The 26737-nt window shown below is 33.9% G+C and overlaps 1 protein-coding gene across 1 annotated transcript in view; it reads right to left on the bottom strand.

Moving 5' to 3' along the window:
- The window catches only part of UACA (uveal autoantigen with coiled-coil domains and ankyrin repeats), a 98303-nt gene extending 72026 nt beyond the window's left edge, over positions 1 to 26277 (bottom strand). The window contains exon 1 of the mRNA XM_051980756.1: positions 26107 to 26277. Within this exon, the coding sequence (XP_051836716.1) occupies positions 26107 to 26181 (75 nt within the window). The 5' untranslated portion in view covers positions 26182 to 26277. The remainder of the gene's footprint in view (positions 1 to 26106) is intronic.
- Positions 26278 to 26737: the final 460 nt, after the last annotated feature.

The following is a 26737-nucleotide window of genomic DNA, read 5'->3' as shown; positions in this document are numbered from 1 at the left end:
TGGGATGCAGCCAAAGCGGTTATTAGGGGAAATTTTATGTCTCTAGATGCTTACTTCCATAAAATAGAGAAAGAGAAAGGAATTGAGCTTGCAATTTAAAAAGCTAAAAAAGGAAAAAACCCTAATTAAATACCAGAGATGAAATTCTGAAAATAAAGAGAGATTCATAAAATTGAAATTAAGAAAACTATTGAATTAATAAATAAAACTAACAGTTGGTTTTATGAAAAAACAACAAAATAAATAAACCTTTAGTTAATTTGATTAGAAAAAGGAAAGAAGAAAATCAAATTCTAAGTCTCAAAAATGAAAAAGGAGAATTTTCCACCAAAGAAGAGGAAATTAAAGCAATAATTAGGAATGGTAATAAGGGGAAATTTTATATCTCCAGCAGCTTACTTGCATAAAATAGAGAAAGAGGAGGTCAATAAATTAGGTTTGTAACTAAAAAAGCTAGAAAAAGAACAAATTAAAAACTCCCAATCAAATACCAAACTTGAAATTCTAAAAATAAAAGGAGAGATCAATAAAATTGAAACTAAAGAAACTATTGAATAAATAACACTAAGTTGATTTTATGAAAAAATCAACAAAATAGATAAACCTTTAGTTAATTTGATAAGAAAATGGAACGAGGAAAATCAAATTTGTTAGTTTCAAAAATGAAAAGGGAGAACTATCCATCAATGAAGAGGAAACTAGAGCAATTATCAGGAGTTACTTTGCCCAACTTTATGCCAATAAATTTGACAACCTAAGTGAAATGGAGGAATACCTACAAAAATATAGATTGTCCAGATTAACAGAAGAGGAAATAAATTACTTAAATAGTCCCATTTTTAAAAAGAAATAGAACAAGCTATTAATCAACTCCCTAAGAAAAAAATCCCCAGGACCAGATGGATTTACATGTGAATTTTACCAAACATTTAAAGAATAATTAACTCCAATACTATATAAACTTTGAAAATTTGAAAAAATACTTTAACATATTTAACACATATTGGTCAACCTGCCATCTGGGGGAGGGGTTGGGGGAAAGGAGGGGAAAAATTAGAACAAAAGGTCTGGCAATTGTCAATGCTATAAAATTACCCATGCATATAACTTGTAAATAAAAAGCTATCATTTAAAAAAAAGAAAGAAAATTGGAAAAAAATAGGGAATGAAGGACTCCTACCAAATTCCTTTTATGACACAGACATGATACTGATACCTAAACCAGATAGGACAAAAACAGATAAAGAAAATTATAGACCAAATTATAGACCAATCTCCCTGTTGAATATTGATGCAAAAATCAAACAAAATATTAACAAAGAGATTAAAGATAATCATCCCCGGATAATACACCAGAACCAAATAGGATTTATACCAGGAATGCAGGGCTGGTTCAATATAGGAAAACTATTAACATAATTGACTATATCAATAACCAAATTAACAAAAACCATACAATTATCTCAATAGATGCAGAAAAAGCATTTGATAAAATCTAATACCCATTCCTATTAAAAACACTAGAGAATATGGGAATAAATGGATTTTTCCTTAAAATAGTCAGTAGCATCTATTTAAAATCATCAGCAAGCATAATATGTAACGGGGACAAACTAGAACCATTCCCAATAAGATCAGAGATGAAACAAGGTTGCCCACTATCACACTGCTATTCAATATTGTTTTAGAAATACTAGCCTTGGCAATAAGAAAAGAAAAAGAGATTAAAGAAATTAGAATAGGTAATGAGGAAACCAAATTATCACTCTTTGCAGATGATATAATGGTATATTTAGAGAACCCCAGAGAATCAACTAAAAAGCTATTAGAAATAATGCACAACTTGAATTTTTGCTTTCCTTCTTAGGTTATTTTTATCTTATTTCTAAGTCCAATTTTTCATGTGCAGCAAGATAACTGTATGAATATTTATACATATATTGTGTTTAACATATACTTTAACATATTTAACATGTATTGGACTACCTGCCATCTAGTAGAAGGAGGGATAGGGGGGAGAGGAAAAATTGAAGTAGGTTTTGCAAGGGTCAATGCTGAAAAATTACCCATGCATATGTCCTGTAAATAAAAAGCTATTTTAAAAAAATTTTTAAGGGGGGGGAGGTGGCTGCTACAAATATTTTTGCACATTAGGTCCTTTTTCCTTTTTTAATGACCTCTTTGGGATTCGGGCCCAGTTGAAACACTGCTGGATCAAAGAATATGCAGTTTGAAAGCCCTTTGGGCATAGTTCCACACCACTTTCCAGAATGTTTAAATCAGTTTACAACTCCACCAATAATGTATTAGTATCCTAGTTTTCCCACATCCTCTTCAACATTTATCATTATCTTTTCCTATCATCTTAGCTAAACTAGGAGGTGTACCTCACAGTTATCTTAATTTTCATTTCACTGAACAATAGTAATTTAGAACACCTTTGCATATGACTAGAAATGGTTTCAATTTCTTCATCTGAAAATTGTTCATATCCTTTGACCATTTATCAATTGGAAATGAGGCCTTTATCAGAACCCTTAAATGTGAAAATTTTTTCCAAGTTTATTGTTTCCCTTCCAGTCTTGTCTTCATTGGCTGTTTGCACAAAAACTTTTTATCTTAATATAAAATTGAAAGAAAACTATAAAATTAATAAACAAAACTACAAGTTGTTTTTTATGACCCCCCCCCCAAAAAAAAAAAAAAAAACTTTTGGTTAATTTGACCAGAAAAAAGGAAGGAAGAAAACCAAAATCAAAAATTAGAAAGGTAATTTACCACTAATAAAGAGGAGTGAGATCTATAAAATATCGTTTGCAAAGAAACTGCCCTTATTATTTTTTAAAGAGGTATGATTTTTAGGGTTACAGTATTTTTATAAGAGATATTATGGCCCACTGGTTAGAAAACCAGATTTAAAATAAGGGACCCCTAGTTTAAGTCATGCCTGTAACACATACTCTGAACAATTTAATTCTCTTTTCAGTGTCCCCAATCAATTCTCTAAAATATAGAATGACTCTGGATCTGCACTGGTGATTTACATCAGTATAGAAAGTTTCTATAAAATTAGAGGTATAGTTCCCCCCAAAAAAAATTTTTAATAGAAGACATTGGTAAAATCAAGGCTTGAGATTGCAGTGATTCCTCTGATGGGCTTTGAAATTAAGTAGCTTGGTTTTTATAAGACTTAGCAGAACAGCTGTTATGTGTTAGTAGAGCTGGCTGCTTTATTCTCCAATGAGACAACTTAAATAATATAGTAAATTAATTTAGAAGCTTTAGCTTGCAGCAGTTTTAGATTAAAACTAGATGAATATATTCATTTCAGAGAAACCCAGAGAGTGAGTTTAGAAATTTGTTTGTATTAAGACTATTGTTGAGTAAATCAAGTTAACACTTAAAAACTTCTGGCTTGCTTTAGAATTCTATGCCATAGCCCTCTTTGTAGTGGCCAGAAACTGGAAACTGAGTGGATGCCCATCAATTGGAGAATGGCTGAATAAATTGTGGTATATGAATGTTATGGAATATTATTGTTCTATAAGAAATGACCAACAGCATGATTTCAGAAAGGCCTGGATAGACTTATATGAACTGATACTGAGTGAAAAGAGCAGGACCAGGAGATCATTATATACTTCAACAACAATACTCTATGATAATGAATTCTGACGGACGTGTCTCCCTTCAACAATGACAACAATACACTCTATGATAATCAATTCTGACAGACATATCTCTCTTCAACAATGAGATGAACCAAATCAGTTCCAATAGTGCAGTAATGAATAGAACCAGCTATATACCCATTGTCTAATACAGATTAAAGCATCTCTCTCTCTCTCTCTCTCTCTCTCTCTCTCTCTCTCTCTCTCTCTCTCTCTCTATCTTTCTCTTTCTCCCCCCCCCCCCAGTAGCTCTCTAATACCCCAAGATCAAACACAAAATTGTGTTTGGTGTTCTAAGCCCTTTTCTAGCTAATCCCCAGGAGTGTTTTTCCTCCTCATCTCTGACTCTGGGCTTCCTACAAGTTTCAACTAAAATCCTATCTTCTACAGCAAGTCTTATCCAATCATTTTTCATTCTAGTGCCTTACTTTTATTTAATTACTTCCTATTTATCCTGTATATAGCATTTCTACACATAGTTGTTTGGATGTTGTCTTCCCTGCTACCTCCATTAAATTATGGGCTCTTGAAAGGTAGGGACATGAATTTAATTCCAGCCTCGGACACTTTTAAACTAATCCTGAGCAAGTCACTTAATCTCTGACTCAGGTACCTATCTCTTCTGTAAAATGGGTTTAATAATAGCACCAACCTCCCAGGGTTGTTGTAAGGGTAAAATTAGATAACTGTAATGAAAAGGGCTATATAAAAGCTATTAATATAGATTAATTATAAATTAATTATAGTATCATATCTTGGGAGCTGAAAGTAACCTTAAAGGCTACCTACAAGCCATGATGCCTTCCTTCAGGCCTCCTCTTTTGTTTCACCCCAACACAACTCAGTCTGTTACCTCTTCATTCCTTAGTTGTGACCAGTCAGCTTAGATTTTACTTAGTCCCAAGTCAACCATAACTTCCTCTGGTTCCCTTTCCAATTCTTACTCAATATTTCTAATAGTCTTCTCTTTGAATATAAGTGCTTTGTAAGCAGAAACGGTTGTACTTATTATTTATTTGTATCCTAGCACTTAGTTCTTAAGTTCCATGTTACTAAAACATGTTACTGTTATTCATTCATTAATCTCCAGCTTCTGAAACTGTGGTTTGTGACCCCATATGGGGGTCATGAATTGAATATTGGGTTCATGAAATTAAGATTTATTTTGTTTGTTTGAATACTTATTTTATATGCCCATATACTTGGATTATATAAAAAATTTCTTGGGCAAAAAGGGATCGCAATGTTTAAGAAGAGTTCATTTCCTCATCACTCCTCTGATGCCAAAATTGAAGATTAAAACTACTAGGCATTCTTTGTCATTTATATTACAATAGTCATTGTATAGATTATTCTCTGGTTTTGTTTCATTCTGTATCAGTTCATATAAGTTTTTATGCGTTTTTCAGAATTCCTCAAAAGAGTTACTTAAGTAACTCTTAACATCCAATTGAAGCATGGACTTGAATGGGAAATGACTTATAGTCTATTATAACAGTCCAGGCATGAACTTATTAGGCTTTCTGCCAGGTGGTGGCAATGTCTACAGACAGAAGGGGACACATACAAGAGATGTCGAGAAGGCAAAAATACACAGGACTTGCAGATGGGAGGTCAGAGAGTAAGTTGAGAATAAAATTTCAGTTGCAAGCCTAAGGTATTGGGGATGACAACTCATAAATTCACAAGACAAAAAAGAAAAATAATGACCTCAGTATTTCAAAAGATCTATGATCTCACTGATATGGGTATTCTGATGATAAAGATGCCAACACATCTGCACTTTCTTAAGCAATGACTTGCCAATGTCTTAACATAAATCCTGTACAGAGAGGTCCAACAACATATTAGGTAGGACCTTCCTCTAGGTCTCTCACTTATATATACAGCAACACAGAATTTCAGTTGTCCATGTATTAATCAACAAATAAATATTAAATGCCTATTGTATGTCAGGCACCTTCAAGCTAAGAGTATGAGAATAAAAGATAGTTCAAGCCCTCAAGAAACTTACAATCTTAATAGGGAGAAAACATGCAAATACATAGATAAAAAGCAAGCTATATAAAATATAAATTAGAGAATTAACAGAGGGGAGGTACTGGAATTAAGAGGAGCTGGGAAGGATTTTAATTAGGATTTAAAGGAAGGTAAAGGGGATAAATGGGCAGAGAAGGAGAGACAATTACTGGCATGCAGACAAGAGGAAATGTCCCAACCTGAAAGACGCGGTATCTTCTTCATGGAACAGGAGGCCAGTATAATTGGCCTGAAGAATAAGTTAAGGAGTATGGTGTAAGAAGATTGGAAAAGTAAAGGGCTTTGAATGCCAAACGGATCATTCTGCATTTGATTTTGGAAATGATTACAAAAGCCCAGGCATGTAATAATGATGGACTACACTAGAGCAGAGAAGGGGACAGGGACATTTCAGCAAGTGGTGAAATTGACAGATCAGATATGAGAGGTGAGAATGGAGTCCAGATGACAACCAAGATGCAAGCCTCCACAGAGATGATGAATTCATAGATTTGCTTCTAACATCCACTAATAGAAAAAACTTTATTACAAAAGTAAAGTAACAAATATTTGTTGGCTCTATATTCAAGTTAAAAAATGAGCCTATATATTCTAAGCAGAATACAATCCTAAAGCATCAAAACATAACTTAACTACTTTAGAACACAGCTTCCATATAGTCATGATATTTAGCATATAAATGATTTGTTCTTAATATGAATGAACAAAAATGTTATTTAACACGTGGAAATGCAACAGAGAAAATTATTTGAACAATAACAGTCAAATGTGAGATAATTAGGAACAAGATACAGTGTCAACCTTTCTACTTCTGGTGATAACAAAGAAATGCTATTCTATTCAATTTCATCTTGAAGAGTTGGGGAAAAAATTCCACAGTATAAACTTCACCATTATCATGAATAATTAGCAACACACAATGTTGCTGGAGATTGTGCAATGCTGGCTGGTATTTTTTTTAAAGACCTCATAGAACATCATTATGACCAAAAATCTTAATTATTGTTATACAGTTTAACTAGAGTCATAAAATTCCCTTAGGTTGCCTAAAATTTACAAATAACTAAAGGTTTCTCTGTCTCAAAACTTACAATTTTTGTAGAAAATGAAAAATAAAATTCCAAGTGGAACATGTGACTAGTGATAAAAAAATAACATTAATACATAAATGTTTACACTATAATTCACCAAAAGAACTACAAAAAGAATACATCAGAAGTACAAAAGAAAAGTTCATATGAAAAGAGTAATTTTTAACCTGCTCCTTTAGTCTCAGGTTTATAAAACTGCTCACTATGTTACAGATAAGTATTCTTAAAAATATTTAATACTAACTTTGTAAAGCAATAACATCTTCAAGTGTTTTTAACTATAAATATGTTGGTAGAACCAGGCTATTAAAGAAAATCTTTAGAGAAAGAAAAATTACCCTCATATTGAGCTGTTTAGTACATCTGAAATTTTTTAAATTGGTGTTTTCCACAATAATACATATCAAAAAAAATTAAATCTTTATAAACATGGGTAAAATAAGAGCTATTGCCATACAAGGTAACTCTAGTCTATCATATGCCCCAAAAATGTTTTCCCCATTCATTTTACTTGACTACACAAAAACAAGACAAAAAATAACAAAAACCACAAACAAAAAAAGTTTTCTTTAATCCTGTTAAGTCAAAATTAATGCAACATTTTGACATTTTATTCCTATAGGATATTTTATTTCTTCATGATTATTTATTATTTGATGTGAAGAAACTAAAGGGAAACTAATCTTAGTGTTAATATAATTTGATAACTTCAGTTCAGATTCATTAAATTCAAATATAACTACTATTTTACTTCATAGGATGAAAGAATATCAGAAGGTGAATGCCAAATATCGCTTTTAATAAGCCAAGAGTCTATGGTAAATAGGGTAATTTTTAAGTATACATGATCCTTTTAGAAGTATATAAAAGGTATAGGCTCCTTCCCTATGAAATCAAAGCTCTTCAACCTTAAGCCTGATTATTTCCAAACAACTATATCTTCTCATAAAACATCCCTGTAGATAATCCCAGGAGTGACAAGAGAGAATATTTCTTGTTACTAATGTTAATCAAGATATATGAACAAAGTTTCAAAGCATCATTCCCTGAATCATGGAGACCAGTATTACTGATATCATGGGAGGAAAGAGGGAAAAAAAAAAGAGATGGAAGAAAAGGAATGAGGGGGGTAGAGAGAAAGAGAAGAAAGAGGAAGGAGGAGAAGGAGAAGAAAGTTGCAGAGGCAGCACAGAAAAAAAGTATTTTTGGGTTTTGTCTCTCCATTAATTCATTTGTTTCTAAGAGTTTTACATAAGATACTTTATTTTCTTTGCTTAGTTGTTCCATAGATTTAGGACTTTTAACACATCAGTTAATTAGACCAAGTCTGTCATTTCAGAGAGATATAAATTGAGGCTCAAGTTAATAAGTTTGAATTAAGTACTTATTATGTGCAGGCACTGTGCTAAGTTACACAAGGACTAGATGGTAGAACAATATGTTGAGTATAGATTTTTCTGACTCAAGTTCAGCATTCTTTTCCACTTGTTCTAAATTATTAAGTGTATAGTGATTTATGACAAATAAGGTTAATTTATTCATAAATCACATTTTTATATAAGTCATGTTTTTAAATAAAGTCCTAACCAAACTCCAAATTCTAATGCCATCACTTGATTTCCTCATTCATACTTAAACTATGATATTTTAGTAATAACAGTTCATATTTATATAGCAAATTTTAGCTTTAATAAAGTACTTTCCTTTCAACTCTCTAGTCAAAGTAAATAGCATAACTAGATTGTCCCTGATTAATCACAGACGATAAAGCTGGGGCCAATAATGAGAGGCAGAATAGTAATACTGATGGAGGTAATTTTTACTTTTCCTCTTAGTACCCTAAATGTAAGCTGACAGATCTCGTGCAGACCTTTAAAAGACAGAAACTGACTTTAGCAACTAGTTAGCAAAAATAAATAATTAAAATAAGAAGCTACTCACTACCAAAGGAACAAGTTTCATTCAAAGAACAACCTTCGTAAAGCTCCAGCACTGCTCCAGTCCCCAAGGCAGCCTCTCCATCAGCAGCCTCAGGTGTCTCAGAATCTCCACCCACGGAAATAAGTATCTCATCCCTAAAAACTTATATCTCTGGATTTCTACTCCCATGGGGCCACAAGGTCCAATGTCTCTTTCTATGCTGTTAACTGAATTTTAATTAAGAAGTCATTTTGAGGAAGCCTTTTGTGCTGCCCACTTTAGGAACTGGAATTGCTAGTTACAACCCTGAATTTAGACCAAGATTTCCTGGCTCCAAGTACAATGCTCTTTCCACTAAATCATGCTTCCGTCCTAAAAGTTGTTTCACCTGTGAAACACCATTTTTAAAAAATCAAAGATTAAAAAATCTTATGAACGTCTACTCTGAATTGTTGTCTACTTGTGTTATTTTCCTGTCCCATTCCCATCCCAGACTTCAAATTCTTTCAAAACAAAGACTATCTTAATCAACTTTAAATACATTCACATTACTCTGCACATAGCAGATTTACCAAAAAAAAAAAAAAAAAAAAAAGTGAATAAGACTCAAAATCTGTTAAGTGTTTACATTTTAATAGCTATGTTTATTTTTAAACATTTTAAAATTAATCTGTTCCTTCTACAATCTATTGTCTTCTCTCCCACTAAGAAAGTTTTTAAAAATCCTTCAATATACATTTACATTGTCTTGCAAAATAATTTGCCACCATTAGTTATGTCAGAAAATCATTTTCTGAATTTTAAATTCATCACCTCTCTATAAGGAGATAAATAGAATGCTTCATCTTCATTCTTTTGGACTCATAGTTTTCCATTGTATTGATCATAAGTCTCAAGCGCTTTAGAGTTGTTTTTCTCTATCTTGTGGTCACTGGACAAATTGTTCTAGTTCTTGCTTCTTTCTGCATCAATAGTTCCCAATGCATTTCATCATTTCTAATGCTACAATTATATTAGTCTATTGTACTTCATATTACACAATAAATTCAGCCATTTTTTAATATGAAGAAACAACTTTAGTTTTCAATTTGATGCTACCATTAAAAAAAAACTGCTATAAATATTTTTGTACATACTGATTTCTTTAATTGTTTTAATTTCTTTGGGATATAGACCCAAGAGATTTATTTGTTATTATTTATATGATTGTGATTGTTATTATTATTACTATCCATTTATAAACTTTGGATATACTTCCAAATTTCTTTCCAGAATGGCTAAACCAATCATTTACAGCTCCACCAGAAGCATACCAATATGTGGTTGTTTACTTAAAGCCTCTCCAAATGTGGTCACTTTTCTCTTCTGTCATCTTTGCCAATTTAATAGGTAAGAGATAGAACATCAAAATTAATTTGAATTTAATTAATAGTGATTTAGAGCACTTTTTCATGTAATTATTGATAGTTTAAAATTATTTTACAGACAGGTTATTATGATCGTTGATCAATTGGCAAATAACAAATTTGAAATGATTCTTTATATGTCTTGGAAGTGAAATCTTTATTGAAGATACTTATAAGAGAAGATACTTATAAGAGATTAAAGGAATTGGAACAAAAGGTCAAGAATTTCAAAGGAATTAATGAAGAGAAAAGCAAATGAAGATGGCCTAGCTGTGCCATATCTAAAACTATATTATAAAGCAGTGGTCATCAAAACCATTTGGTACTGGCTAAGAAATAGAGCAGTTGATCAGTGGAATAGGTTAGGTTCACAGAACAAAATAATCAATAACTATAACAATCTAGTAGTTTGACAAACCCAAAGACCCCAGCTTTTAGGATAAGAATTAACTATTTGACAAAAACTGCTGGGAAAATTGGAAACAATATGGCAGAAACTAGGCATAGACTCACACCTAACACCATATACCAAGATAAGGAGGAAATGGATTCATGATCTAGACGTAAAGAATGATATTATAAACAAATTACAAGAATATAGGATAGTTTACCTCTCAGATCTGTGGAAAAGGAAGGAATTTGTGACCAAAGAAAAACTAGGAGATCATTATTGATCACAAAATAGGTAATTTTGATCATATTAAGTTAAAAAGTTGTACAAACAAAACTAATGCAGACAAGATTATAAGGGAGGAAATAAACTGGGAAGACATTTTTACTCCAAAGGATCTGATAAAGCCCACATTTCTAAACTATATAGAGAATTGACTCAAATTTATAATAGTTCAAGCCATTCTCCAATTGATAAATAGTTAAAGGATATGAACAGACAATTTTTAGATGAAATTGAAATCATTTGTAGTCACATGAAAAGGTGTTCCAAATCACTATTGATCAGAGAAATGCAAATTAAGACAATTCTGAGATATCACTATACACTTGTCAGATTGACTAAGATGACAGAAAACGATAATGACCAATGTTGGAGGGGATGTGGAAAAACTGGGACACTGATACATTGTTGGTGGAATTGTGAATGCATCCAACCATTCTGGAGAGCAATTTAGAACTATGCTCAAAAAGTTATCAAACTTTGTTCTAGCAATGTTTTTACTGGGATTTTATCCCAAAAAGATATTAAAGAAGGGAAAGGGACCCACATGTGCAAAAATGTTTGTAGCAGCCCTCTTTGTAGTGGCAAGAAACTGGAAACTGAGTGGATGCTCATCAATTGGAGAATGGCTGAATAAATTATAGTATATGAATGTTATGGAATATTATTGTTCTGTAAAAAAATGACCAGCAGGATGATTTCAGAGAAGCTTGGAGAGACCTACATGAACTGATGCTAAATGAAATGAGCAGAACCAATCTATATGACAATCAATCCTGAAGGATGTGGCTCTCTTCAATAATGACATGAACAAAATCAGTTCCACTTGTTCAGTGATGAAGAGAGCCATCTATACCCAGAGAAAGAACTGTGGGAACAGAGTGTGGACCACAACATAGCATTCTCACTCTCTCTGATGTTATTTGCTTGCATTTTGTTTTCTTTCTAAGTTTTTTCTTTTTCTTCCTTCTTGACCTGATTTTTCTCATGCAGCAAGATAACTGTATAAATATGTATACATATATTAGATTTAACATGTATTAGACTAATTGCCATCTAGGGAGGGAGGGGGAGGAAGGAGGGGAAAATTTGGAACAAAAGGTTTTGCAAAGGTCGATGTTACCCATGCATATATTTTGTAAATAAAAAGTTTTAACAAAAAAGAAGATACTTATTGCTGATATTCTTCCTGCCCTAAGTATTTGTTTCCTTTCTAATTAATACAACATTAAATTTGTGGTGACAAAAAGAGAATAAAAGCTAGCTGCCTCTCCTAATGAACAGTACAATTGGTCTCAGAGATATAACAGTAGAAGCAACTCTTAAAAAACTATTCTTTCCTAAAAATACCAACCTTAATTTTTTAAAAATATACATTTTATTAGTGCCTTCTGTCTTTTCATCATGTTCATTTTCCGCCTGTTCCAAAAAATAAAAAGCTAAGTAAAATATCTGATACAGAGTATGTATCTGACAGAAAACAATATTTTGTCCTAGTCATCATTTATACTAAGAAAAAAAAATTATGTGTTATCTGTTCCCTGGGACAACTTTGGTGAAATAGTACCTGTTTACTTAACTAGCAAAAGATGTTGGAATAGAAGAAAGCAGTACAGTCCAGCTCTCTCCCAGAATTATTCTTATACAGACTGAAGAGTATCAGACTCCATCATGCCCGAGAAATCTAAGAAGATGCAGAAATTACTCTTCCACAATAGTTCAGGATACAGAGCTAGTGAGAATCTTTTGCAGGCACTGGGGAGGGAAGGCCTACACAAATAAAAATTAGGACAAAGCTATTTTCTTAGATAAATCTTGAAGTATGATGTCCAGGTCTGGTTTTTGGTCATGGCTTTCAGGTAGTCCCATAATTCTTAAATTACCTCACCTGGATCTATTTTCCAGGCCAGTTGTTTTTCCAATGAGATATTTTACATTTTCTTCAATATTTTCATTCTTTCACTTTTGATGATTGATTTTTCATGTCTCATGGAGGCATTAGATTCCACTTGCCCAATTCTAATTTTTAAGGAGTTATTTTCTCCATTTTCTATTTGGCTAATTTTACTTTTTAAGGAGTTGTTTTCTTCAGTAAATTTCTGTTTGAGTGCTCCTTTTATCAAGCTGTTGACTCTTTTTTTCATGATTCTCTTGCAACATTCTCATTTCTTTTCCCTCTTCCAAATTTCTCCATAACTATTGAGGGCACTACCATCCTCCTGATAACAAAGTCTGTAATCGTGGTGTCATCCTCAGCTCCTCATTCACTCCACACATCTAATCAAGTGCTAATTCTTGTTGTTTCTTTCCCCACAACATCTCAGACATTCATTACACTGTTCATATATCATCATCCTACACTTTATCACCTCTTGCTTGAATGATTTCAAGAGACTACTAATTTAGCTCTCTCCAGTCTTTCCCCACTCCAATCCACCTACCACCCAGTTGCTAAAGTGATTTTCCTAAAGCATAAAACTTTTCTATAGAAATAGTATCATGTTCTTATTTAATAAGTTTCAGCAATTCTCTTTTATCTCCAGAATCAAATATAAAGTCTTCTGGCATTTTCAACTCTTCACAATCTGTTCTAAACCTACCTTGTAGCCTTATTACACATTAATTCTCCCTATGTAGTTATAATGGGGATAAGCTAGAAATTTTCTCAAAAAGACCAAAGGCAAAGTAAGGATACCCATTATCAAATTAGAAATGTTAGTTATAGTAAAAAAGCTAGGAAAAATGAATAAAAATAGACAATGAGGAAATAAAACTATCACTTTGCAGATGATATGATAGTATAGTTAGAGAATCCTAAAGAATCAACTACAAAACTACTTGAAATAATTCACAAATTTAACAAACTCGCAGAACATAAAATATATCCACAGTAATCAATAAAGACCAGGAGCATGGGAGAAAAAGAAATTCCATCTAAAATATATGTAAACAATACAAAATAATTGAGAATCTGCCTGCCAAGACAAACATTAGGAATTATAGGTACACAATTACAAATCACTTTTCACACAAATAATATCAAATTTAATTAACTGGAAAAATATGCTCATGGATAGGCTGAGCCAATACAATAAAAATGACAGTTCCACCTAAATTAATCTACTTATTCATTCCACCTAAATTAATCTACTTATTCAAACTACCAAAAAACAATTTTACAGAGCTAGGGAAAAAAATAGCAAAATTGATCTAGAAGAACAAAGGGTAAAAAAATATTAAGGAAATTAATGAAAAAATGCAAAGGAAGGCAGACTAGCCATACCAGATCTCAAACTTCATTATAAAGCAGTAATCGGCAAAACTTTCTGATACTAGCTAATAAATAAGAGTGGTAGACCAGTGAAATCAATTAGATACACAAAACACAGTAATAAAGAAACATAGTAATCTAATGTTTAATAAACCCAACAAAAACTACTGGGGAAACTGGAATAATATGGCAGAAATTAAGTATAGACCAATCTCTTACACTATATACCAAGATAAAATCAAAATGGGTACATGATTAAGAGATAAAGGGTGATATCATTATCATGTTAAGAAAGCATGGAAATGTTTATCTGTCAGATATGTGAAGAAGAGAAGAATTTATGAAGAGATAAATATAAGATGAATCATTGTGATTATATGAAATTTAAAGTTTGTGTACAAACAAAATCAATGCAACCAAGATTAGAAGGGCAGAAAGCTGGAAAACAATTTTTACAACAAGTGTCTCTGATAATGCCCTCATTTCTCAAATAGAGAACTGAGTCATATTAATAATACAAGTTATTCTCCAACTGATAAATAATAAAGGATATGGACAGTTTTCAGACAAAGAAATCAAAACTATCTATAGCCATATGAAAAATGTTCTAAATCACTATTGATTAGAGAAGTACAAATAAAAAACACTCTAAAATTGGAACATTAATGCATTGTCGGTGAAGGTGTGAACTGATCCAACAATTCTAAAGAGTAATTTAAATTATGCCCAAAAATCAATCAAGCACTAACAATCCTTTGAACAAGCAATACCACTACTAGGTCTGTATTCCCAAAAGATCAAAAAAGAGAAAGAAGAAGAAAAGCAGGAAGGGAAGGAGGGAGAGAGGAAAGAAAGGAAGGAAGAAGGGAGGGAGAGTTATACAAAAATAGCAGGCTTTTTGTGGTGACTAAGAACTGAAAATTAAGGGGATGCCCATTAAGTGAGGAAGGGCGGAACAAATTATGGTATATGAATGTAATGGAATACAATTGTGTTATAAGTCATGAGCAGAATGTTTTCAGAAAAACTTTTAAATACTTATATGAAATAATGCAAAGTAAAGTGAGCAGAACGAGAACAATGTACATAGTAACAGCAAACCTGTACAATGATCATTTATGAATTACTTAACTACTCTCAACAATCCAAGCCAATTCAAAAAGGTTCAAAATAAAAAAATGCTATCTACCTCCAGAGAAAGGATAGACGGAATGCAGATTGAAGCATACCATTTTTACTTTATCTTTTGTTTTTTTTTTTTCTTTTGATGTTCGTTCTTTCACAACATGACTAATATGGAAATGTGTTTTACATGACTGAACATATATAACATACCAAATTGCTTACTGTCTTAAGAAGGAAATTGGGAAGGAAGAAAATTTGAAATTCAAAAAAAAATTTTTAATAAAGGTTAAAATGTGTCTTTACATGTAATTAGAAAAATAAAATATTACTTAAAAAAGAAGTGCATTTTTTTTAATTATGTCATCTACCAAGTTTCTCCCACATAAATTCACTGCCATTTTCCTTGGATGATTCACATAATAAGTCACAACAAACTGATCTATGGGCTGAACAGAAAATCTTAATTTGTAATTAATAATTATTTCTAATTAAAACATACAAATATTGGTTCAATCACTGCCATCTTTTTTCCTTCTGTCTATCCCCTTTCCACACACACCCCCAAAATTGATACTTTAGTATTTAAAATGCTACTACAGCTTTATGTAGCTCATATTTATTCACAAGAACAGTGATTTAAGAGTTTTCTTAGAGACAAATTTATATTTTGCCCAAATGCTGAATGCTAACTACACATATACTTTTCATCAAACTACTTTCAATTAGTCTACTTTTTAAAATTTATACTATAGTATTAGAATGTGATTTATTATTAAAATGTCAACAAGCTGTCTATGAAGATAAGTCTAGCCAGATGAATCTAAGATTAACTTCTGACCATAGGGAATAAGCAACCAAAAATCAATCTCTCTCTCTCTCTCTCTCTCTCTCTCTCTCTCTCTCTCTCTCTCTCTCTCAAAATCTTTTTAGAGGAAAATGGCTTTTGTCATTTTAGTTGCCTAAAAAAATCAAAATGGTCAGACATTTTCTAATTTAGAACCATGCTTCAGAAATTGGAAACAGCAACAGCAAGATTATATGATGATCAATTCTGATGGACGTGATTCTTCAAAAATGAAATGATTCAAACCAGTTCCAATTGTTCAGTGATGAAGAGAGCTATCTACACCCAGAGAAAAGGCTGTGGGAACTGAGTGTGGTTCACAACATAGCATTTTCACTCTTTTTGTTGCTGTTTGCTTGAATTTTATTTTGCTTCTCTTTTTTTCTTGTGTGGCATGATATTTTTATAAATATGCATGCATATATTGGATTTAACATATATTTCTACCATGTTTAACATATATTGGACTTCTTGCGATCTAGGGGAGGGTATGAGGGAAGGGGAGGAAAATTGGAGCACAAGGTTTTGCAAGGACTAATGTTGAATTGTCCATGAATGTTTTAAAAAATAAAAAGCTTTAATAAAAAAAAGAACAATGCATATATAAAATAACATAACCTAATCCAGTCTTCATCATGATGCTTGTTTCAGCAAGTAACCACTTTTCTATCTTCAACTCTGCATTATTTCAGTTTACATTAATATAAAATAAGTTTATTCAAATTTTAAAATATTCAACAATCAAGAGAGTAGAGGTGGCTGTCTATTCCCAGGATGGGATAATCAACCTGCCTTACCTATTCAAACCAATTTGGAATCAATACCAACATATCTCTATACTTAAGCCTGGAAAAGATATGAAAACTATTAATTCCCCATATAAAAGAGCTATAAATGCTTTGTGATCCCCAGATGTTTTATCTAACAGTGCATTATAAATATACAGTATATTCCTACTTTGAACATGTTTTTAATAAATCCGTTTGACATTTGTAACAGCCCTTTTTTGTAGTGGCAAAGAACTGGAAACTGAGTGGATGCTCATCAGTTGGAGGAATGGTTAATTATGGTATATGAATGTTATGGAATATTATTGTTCCATGAGAAATGACCAGCAGGATGATTTCAGAGAAGCCTGGAGAGACTTACATGAACTGATGCTGAGTGAAATGAGCAGAACTAGGAGATCATTATACATGGCAACAATAAGATTTTACAATGATCAATTCTGATGGACATGGCTTTCTTTAACAATGAAATGATTCATGCCAATTCTAATAGTCTTGTGATGGAGAGAGCCATCTGCACCCAGAGAAAGAGGACTATTGGGACTGAGTGTGGATCACAACACAGTATTTTCACTTTTGTTGTTGTTTGCTTGTATTTTGTTTTCTTATTTTTTTCCTTTCTGATCTGATTTTTTTTGTGCAGCAAAATAATTGTAGAAATATGTATGAAGAATTGCACATATTTAACATATACTAGATTACTTGCTGTCTTGGGGAGGGGATGGGAAAAGAGAAGGAAAAAAATTTGGAACACAAGGTATTGCAAGAATAAATATTGAAAACTATATTTGCATGTATTTTGAAAATAGGCTATCATTTAAAAAAATAAATTATGCTTTGAGCATAAAAGAAAAAACTATTATCAAAAAAAATTCATTTTATATCTAGATCCACAAACTACAAAAGTTAACTTCTCACCTAAGCCAAGCTAATACAGATGGCAGTTACAAAATATAACAATAAAGATTACTGGTCTATGTGGCATGAAATTCAAAGGTTTCCATCTTGCATAACTGCAAAGCAGTAAAAGTTTACATAAAGGACATATGAAACTGATGCAAAGTCCAAAGGTTATAGTGCTTAATACCACTCCAGTTTAACTCCCAGCCCCACCTGAAACCCAATTAGTCTTAGTAGGGAAAAGGAAGAGATGATCAGACTTAGGGAGATATTAACACTCCTGATGAAGACAACTCCCTCCAACTACTTTGAAACTTGAGAATTTCTCTTCCTCATTTCCCTCATTTCTCCAGTTTTCTTCAAGACTAGATTCATAAGCAGCTACTACAAGAAGCATCCAGGGGCTAGTGTCCTCCCCAATAACTTTACTCATCTAGGAATATGCTCTATCTCTGCGATTGAAAGAAAGCTCTTTAAACACTGCGGGACTTAAATGAACTGCTTCACTTTTGTATTTGTCTCTTGCAGCTGGTCTGGCACAAAGAAGTCACTGAAAATGTTTATTCAGTTAAGAGTTCTTTTGCCAATAATTATATTGAGGCTGAGTCGTGAAGGTAAATCTTTCTGAGTCTTCTATCTGGTGAAGTAAAATGCCTCCACATTAAGTATAACCTGACAAAATTATAAACTGAGTCAATAAAGATAAATAAAATATAATCATGCTGGAGACTTAAAAAAGTCACTATAAATCCTTGTCAACTAATCAAGATGAAAACTGCCTCCTATAGAAACTATTCTCCCTTCATTAACTTTAGACTTAAGATTTTAATAGGAATCAATAAAGAAATTCAAGAAAACTACTCAACACAAACTCCACAATCTTAATGAATTCAAATACTATAGCTTTTAAACACCATAAAATTTTACTATAACTTTTTTCTTAATCTTTCTTTTTTCTTAGTCAGAGGCAACACTGACGAATACCTAAAACACAAATTTTTGATTTCTTAAATATATTATTCAAGATAATCCTCAATTATTCTACCCCTAGTAAAAAGAGTAATTTTTTTCTTTCTTTCTCAAGCTGTTGACTTTCTCATGCTTACCTCTCATTCCCTTTCTCATTTTTTCTTCTACCTCTCTTATTTGCTTTTTAAAGTCTTTTATGAGTAATTCAAAGAAGCCTCTGGGCTTGAGACCAATTTAGATCACTCTTTAAGATTTACAAAAGCTAACTGAAGAAAATCACATTAAAAACTAGAATAGGGCAAACGGAAACTAACAACTTTGTGAGATAGCAAGAAGAGATGATTTAAAAATTATTGGCCTATCTGAAGGCCATGACCAAAAAGAGAGCCTGAATAGCATTCTACAAGAGATCATTAAAAAAAAAATGCTCCAATATTCTATAAACAGAGAAGGAAATACTGATTGAAAGAATCTATCAGTCACTTCTGCAAAGAGATCCCACAAGGAAAACCCCAAGGAGCATTGTTGTTACTAAACTCCCAAACTACAATCTCAGGAAAAAAATACTGCAAGCTTAGGTAGACAAAAACAATTCAAGTAACAGAGAGCAATAGTCAGGATTACCCAGGATCTGGCAGCTTCTACAACAAAGGATCAGAGGAAACCATATTCCAGAAAACAGGGGACCTGGGGTTACAAACAAAAATTAACTACCCAGAAAGATTCAGCATCATCTCTCAGGGGAGGTGATGGAGCTTCAATGAAGTAAGAGACTTTCAAACATTTCTATTGAAAAAAAAAAAACTAAACAGAAAATTTAATCTACAATCATAAGACACAAGAGAAACATAGAAAGGTAAACAGGGGGGAAATATATATTATCTAAAGGTTGAACTGTTCACATCCCTAGACAGGAAAACAATATCTGTAAGTCACTGGGGCAGAAAGAGGGGGACATCATATGGACCGAGGATGTAATTGTGAAGGGACTTCGATGTGATGACATCAAAGAAAAAGACATTAAGGGGTGGAAAAAAGGTCTGTAGTGGAAAAAGAGAAATTAAGATCTTTGCTCTTTACTTAGGTTCACCTTCAGAACATAAATGCCAAAGAAATTCACAGTAAAGCATTCTAAATCAAAACACGTTGATCCATAGCAACACAGCAGTTAAAGATCTGAGAATAAAAAAAGAGAGCTTCAACTCTGTACTTTTATTAAAAAACACAGCATCTACAATGAAAAAAAAAATCCTAGAGAAATATTGCAGACTAAAGCTTTAGTTAACATTCAGTTTTGATTTAAGATTTACATCATTCATTAATTCAAGCAAACTACCTCATTAAATTTCAAAATCTGAAACTAAACTACATGTGGTTTTAATTATTAAGACATTACATAAAAGTCAAAATTATAAAATCAGCTTTTAAGTATACACAAATTACCTCTGTGAAAGGAACATAATCTATTTTCAAAACTAAAACAAAATAAAATTAAATATGCATGTTTGTATGTATGCATATATATACACACACATATGACTTATCTATTACACATATTGCCTTGTGTTCTAAATGATTTAAATAAATCTCTGCTAAATATTAAAATAATTCTTTATATAGGGTCACAATCAGTAGGGAAACTCTGGGTGAGTTATAAGACCCTTCAGCCCAGAGGGAACCTGCTAACGATGTCTGGTCAGGCTCCCCATCTCCCCTAAGGACTCTCTGCCTTCCTGAGAAGTAGGGGGGCAGTGACAACGTGTGTTAAGATTGAAGCAGAGTGATAACAGGTGGAAGAGAGATACCAGGTGGCAAACTATGTACAATAGCCAGTTGTTTATGTAGTCCCACGTGCTCAGTGTTGTTTTTGTTACATTATAAAAAGGGGAAAGTCCTTGAAATAAGTGGACTCCATTTTTCCACCATCCTCAGGAGTCCCGCCTCATCACTTCTCCACTAGGAAGTATATCTTAATCACCCCAGTGTGGGGGCTCTAGAAAGCAGGACACAACAATTCTTCCCCAAGATAAATAAGAATGCCACATTAAGCTGCTCTGAATTCCTATCAGCAATTTTTCAGGATACCAAAATATTAACAAGTTTTTACATGATATATTAACTGTTTCATGAAGCAGTGTTTTTGACCTCTAAAAGAAACTGGGGTACATCTTAATGTAGCATTTACTTGATTGTGCGATGTTGGCTTTCTGAAGGAAATGCAAAGGAAATATCTGAAAGCAAGATGTTCTAAAGCAAGAGAATGTACTATAATTCAAAACTTTAATAATCTGAGATTTGGTGATGAGAGAAATTTCCTCATCAACACAGATCACAAATTCTCACTAACTCCTAACGTCAGCTGCTAACGTCAAAATAGCCATCGGCCTACAACTAATCTGATGATAAATTTTCCAAAATTGAGTTAAGCTTCAAATGTTTTATTATGAAAAATTCTACAGCTTGATAGAAAATTAATTTAAACAAATCTTAGAATCCCCAATACCTTCATGATGCTTTTCCCAATTCCTCCAATTTACTAGTGACTTGCCCCTAAAAAATTACATTATTATTGTGTGTGTAAAAGTATGTATTAAATATGCTGGTAGGTGGCACAATGCCCAAAGTCAGGAAGACTCATCTTTCTGAGTTCAAATATGTTCTCAGATACTTATTAGCTGTGTGATCCTGGGCAAGTCACTTAACCTCATTTGCCTCAGTTTCCTCATCTGTAAAATGAAGTGAGGAAGGAAATGGCAAATCAGTATCTTTGCCAAGAAAATCTTAAATTGGATCACAGAATTGGACATGATTAAAAAAGACTGAACAACAAATAAAAATGTGTGTATGTGTATACGTACACAACTAACAAATGTACATATTGTGCCCCCTCATAGAATGTAATCACCTTGAGATCAGTGACTAAGGGACTGTCTCATTTTTGTCCTATTCCTAGATCCTAGGACCGAGTCTATCACAAAGCAGGTATTTAACAAATGTTTATTATTTAACTGACTGATCTTGATAAGAGAACATACAACTATAAAAAGATGGAATAAATAAAAAGTGTATCTCAATTATGGAAGACAATTCTTTAATTCCTTTCCAGGCTTCACTCCTAACTCTCTGGACTTGCTTTGCTATAGCAGAGAAGTCTCCTCAGCCTGCAAATTCACTCTACCCTTGGATCTCTCATACCATTAATATTAGTATATCCAGTGCCTTAGCACAGTGTTTGGCACACATTAACGATTTAAATACTTGTCAAGACTTTTTTGTCCCTAGTCAACAAATACAAGGAATTATTAGAGGCAAAAAAAATGTGTATTGTGTTATGACTATATATTAAAAACAGAATTTAAAGAAAATTAAGATTAGAAATATGTTTAAAACAAATATAACAGAAAAAAGTGACAGCTAAAATACTTAGGAGTTATTAATAATTCCAAAATGTAACTCCTATTGCAAAATGGATAAAGGATAAAAGATCAAAGAAGAGCTGAACAAAGAAAACAAGAAATTATTTGGTGTCTCACACGCAGCAAATTATCAAAAATCATTAAAAGCAACCAAATTCAAAATCTTAAAGCTGGAGAAAAACAAGTACAAATACTAGTGGCAGGATTGCAAATCTATAAAATCCTTTTAAAGACAATTTAGCAGTAGATAATAAAAGCTACAAAAATAAGCATACTTTTTGGATGAGTGTGTAATAGCTAGCATAATGTGGTGCTTTAAGATTTATAAAGCTGGGTGTTGGTGGGTGGGTATGTCTGTGTGTGTGTGTGTGTGTGTGTGTGTGTGTGTGTGTGTGTGTGTGATAATATCTACCATTATTATGATGCTTTGAGATTTATAAAGCATTTGCAACAAAACTGTTTAAAATTTTTCTTAAAGGAATTACATATAATTTTTAAAATAGGAAACTACCTCAACAAACAACAATAAAGAAATGGTCAAATAAATTGTGGTATATTAATATAATGAAATTACATTACAATGCAATTAAATCCAAACATGAGGAAAACAAAGAAATCTAGAAATAATACTAAGAAAAATCATAGCAAAATGGACATTTAAAAATGTGAATGACAATGGTAATAAATTATGATAAAGACTTAGGAGAAATTTAAGTTATATTTTATGCACATGATTTAATATAAAAAATATTAAGTCAGTTTAATTAGTTAGAAAAAGTTTTAAATCACTTCATTTTTCAAAGGAATTTACAATTATATAAGAGGTAGTCATATAAGCAGCTCAATTAAAAAATCCTTCAAACAAAACAATCTATCTATACTGTTTTAAATGTCTGTTAGATGCAGATTTTTTTTTTAATTTTAAAGTAAGCTTCTTGAGAATTGGGGTTATTTCACATTTATCTTTGTATCACCTCTTCTGTAGTAAACGTGTTTTCTTTTTAAAAGAAAAAAGCAAAAAATGAAATGGCTGTTTTTTGTGAATTTTCTAAAATAAAATAAAATTATTATATAATTAATCATCACCTCCATATAATTTGACACCTTTTGGAATTTTTTACTTTAACTCAGAGGTACACATTTTTAAAATATATTTAGGGAATTTCTCTTAACATTTAATTTCTTCACTTTGAGAGATTTAGACGTACAGTAAATTGGAAGGTTTAACAGTTCAGAAAGTTGTCTGTGAGCTTGCAAGTTTATAAAATGTAAAACAGCACACTAATACTTTTTTAAAATCCCAAATATCTTTTGGGCTTTTGGAGGGATTAGTCTGAAATTATGCAGTGTTTTATCATGTTGTGTAAACTTCTTGTGATGAACTGTCTCTGGTCTAAGAAATCTGGAATTCAGTGAAGTAAGATGTTTATAGAAGAATATCATTGTGACTTTCTCTGATACTAGTAACATTTCCCCAGACCTTAAAAACATAGATAGGCAAATTCCCATTCAAAAAGATGGTAAATTCCAAATCAAAGCTATTCAGGTTGTGTGCCTCTAAGCAAGTCACTAAATTTCTCAGTGCAGAGAGAAAGAAGAAAGAAAAAGAAGAGGAAGGAAAAGAATGAAAAAAGGAAAGGAAAAAAGAAGGGGAAAGAAAGGGAAAGGGAAGGAAAAAGGAAAGGAAAAAGGGGAAAGAAGGGAAAAAGGGAAGGAAAGGGGAAAGGAAAGGGAAGGCTATCATTTCTCTCTCCTTAGTTTTACTATTTTTTTTCTTTCTTTTTTGTTTTATAACTGTGATTTCATTGGGCAGAAAAAGGTTCTATTGAGAGAAATCCTTCTACCATTGAGGAATGGAAACTTCACTAATTCATAGTTGTATACAGTTGCCTGGTAAAGTCTAGAATTGCCCAGATATAACTTAAATCTAGATCAATGCCGCTCATACAAAGTTCTTTTTTAATCATTTAATCAACAAACACTTATTAGATGCCAACTCAATTCTAGGTACTTTGCTAGGTACTAGGAATATAAAGACAAATATGAAAAACTGCCAGCCCTAAAGGCACTTCCATTTTATTGAGGAAAACAGTGTTTCCATAATTTAATAAAAAATAAGTAGATGGTAAGGGGTTTTTTCCCTTGGGGGAAGGAAAGTCCTAAGAAGAAAATCTGGGAAAAGTAAGTCTCTGCTTAAATTGAGCTAGAGAAGAAAAGGAGCACAGCTCCTAATGGGTGGTAAGTGACAAAGGAAAGAGATGATGTTATTATGAGGTACAGTAAATAGTCCGATTTGGCTGAAGTTTAAAAGTATTTAAAGGGGGGGAGGGAGTGCTAAGTGGCCCAGTGGCCTCCTGAAGTCAGGAGGACCCAGTTCAACTCTGGCCTCAGACACTTAACACTAGCTGTGTGACCCTGGGCAAGTCACTTAACCCTGATTGCCTGGGGAGGCAGGGAGAAGAAGAAGAAGAAGAAGAAGAAGGTCTTTATTGAGGCAACTCAAAAAGATAATCAATTGTCCTGGGTCAGCTAGATGGTGCAATGGATAGAGCACAAGCCCTGAAGTCAGGAGGACTTGAGTTCAAATTTGACTTCAGACACTTCAACATTTCCTAGCTATCTGGCCCTGGGCAAGTCACTTAACCCCAACTGCCTCAGCAAAACAAACAAGCAAATAAATAAATAAATAAAAGTACTTATATAAGTATATACAAGGAAAGTTGAAGCCAGATTTCAAAAGGCATCAGCTCCATGCCTCTTCAAATGTTCATACTATTCATAATAACCTTTTTGCTTAATCTGGGGTATAGATCCAGGACTTAACACAATTTACTTTCATTTAAAAATCAATTAATCCTAGAAAAAAATTAAGCCAGATAAAAATATAAAATGAAAAGGAAATAGTGCTTTAAGTTCTGCAAATCATTTTTACATAAAATTTCCCATCTGATCCTTTCAACAACCCGTAGAGTACTATTCTTACCCTCATTTTACAGAAGACAAAACTGAGTATCTGAGGCAGGATTTTGAAGTCAGGTCTTCCTAACTTCAACCACAAGTCAGGAATTACAGCGACTTGAATACTTCCTTTATATTTTGGGAGCAGATAATTTTTTCAGCAAGATAAAAAAAGATCCTGTTTTGAGCATTCTAGGAAAACAATAAATGAGACTCGTTTTGAGATCCTATTTTCTATAGGTTTCTAGCTGACCAAGACTGTTTTCCTTTTTGCATCCTGGAATTTAGATCACATTTCCATTGCCTTAAATTGTCGAAGTTATCAAGTGTCCTGAAGCTCCCCAAAGACGCCAGGACTTCCCTGTGAGCCTCAGGATTGAGTCTCCATACCAGGTACACTGTACTGAGAAGTTTTCGCCATCGCAGCCCACGATTTCGGTCCCGACCTCCCCACAGTATCCCGGCTTCCGTTTCCATCTTCAACACGCCATTCAGCCTTGGTGAAGCTGGAAAGCCAAACCCGGACTTTGCAAATCTTTGCAAATTAGCGCGGCGCCGCGCCAGCGACCCCGGCTGCCCAATCCCCTTTGCACTGATCTCTCTAGACCTCGTCCCCAAGACCGGACCCTCGAGTGACTGGAAAGCGGGGGTGCCGGGAGAGAACCGGGGATAAGAGGCCCTTCCTAGTTTAGCCCAAGGGTGACATTCACACCGGACCGGCCCCGAGCGGACTTTTTCCCGTAGCCTCGCTTGCCCCATCCGGCCCCCTGCCTTCATCTGGTCTGCCCCGGGAACAGATTCTCGCATATCTCTTCAGTCCCTCAGGTTGGGAGTCTGGTCACCCAGTCCGGTCCCGGGCTTTGGTCCCGTCAGTTCCCAGGAGGCAGACTCTCGCCCCAGGAGGGTCCCTGGAAGAAGCTAGGGGGAGGGTGGTCAGAGCGAACAGAAGATCTCCGGCCCCGGGCGGGGAGAAGGGAAGGGAGAGCGAAGGGAATGCCGAGGAACCCCGAGGCCTGGAGGCGGGCGGCACTTACCGGGCAAGCTGCCCCGCTGGCGGGGGCTGGGGTGGGCCCCTCTTGCCTCTTCAGGCGAGACTTGAGGCTCTTCATGGTGTACGGAGCTCGGCCCCGGCTGGCGCGAGCGCTCAGAGGCTACGGGGCTGCGGACGCGCTAGACGCTCCTTCCCCGCCCCACCTGCCACCTGGGGAGGGGGAGGGGCGGGCGGGGAGGACCCCGCCAAGGGACCCGCCTCGTGGGTTCCCGCCCCACATCCCAGCCAATCCTCCGGCGACTATAAAGAGGGCGGGGCTCTATCCTGGACCTATAGAGATTGGCGAAAGGGGTGGGACTTCCCCTTTAAATTTCTTCTCCGCCCCTATTCTCTTCTCTCCAGAAAAAAAGTTTGGTGGGATTCTAATCTCTTGAGAACTCCGGGGAAAACTTTGGAGGAACTGAGGATAGGGTGGGGGGAGAGGTGGCTTTGGGACCCCTGGCAGCGCGCCCTCCAGGCTAGGCCAGACTGCCCAGCCCTCTGGCCGCGGCTTCCTACTGTGGCTGTGACGGTCCACGAGAGGTTTAATTCAATTCCGTAAACGTTTATTGTCCGCTACGTACCAATTCGTTTTCGCTAAACATTCATATTCTTACTATGTGTCGGTTCCATTC

The sequence above is a fragment of the Antechinus flavipes genome, chromosome 2, assembly GCF_016432865.1.
Source record: "Antechinus flavipes isolate AdamAnt ecotype Samford, QLD, Australia chromosome 2, AdamAnt_v2, whole genome shotgun sequence".
Lineage (NCBI taxonomy): Eukaryota > Metazoa > Chordata > Mammalia > Dasyuromorphia > Dasyuridae > Antechinus > Antechinus flavipes.
This window is presented reverse-complemented; position numbering and strand designations above follow the sequence as displayed.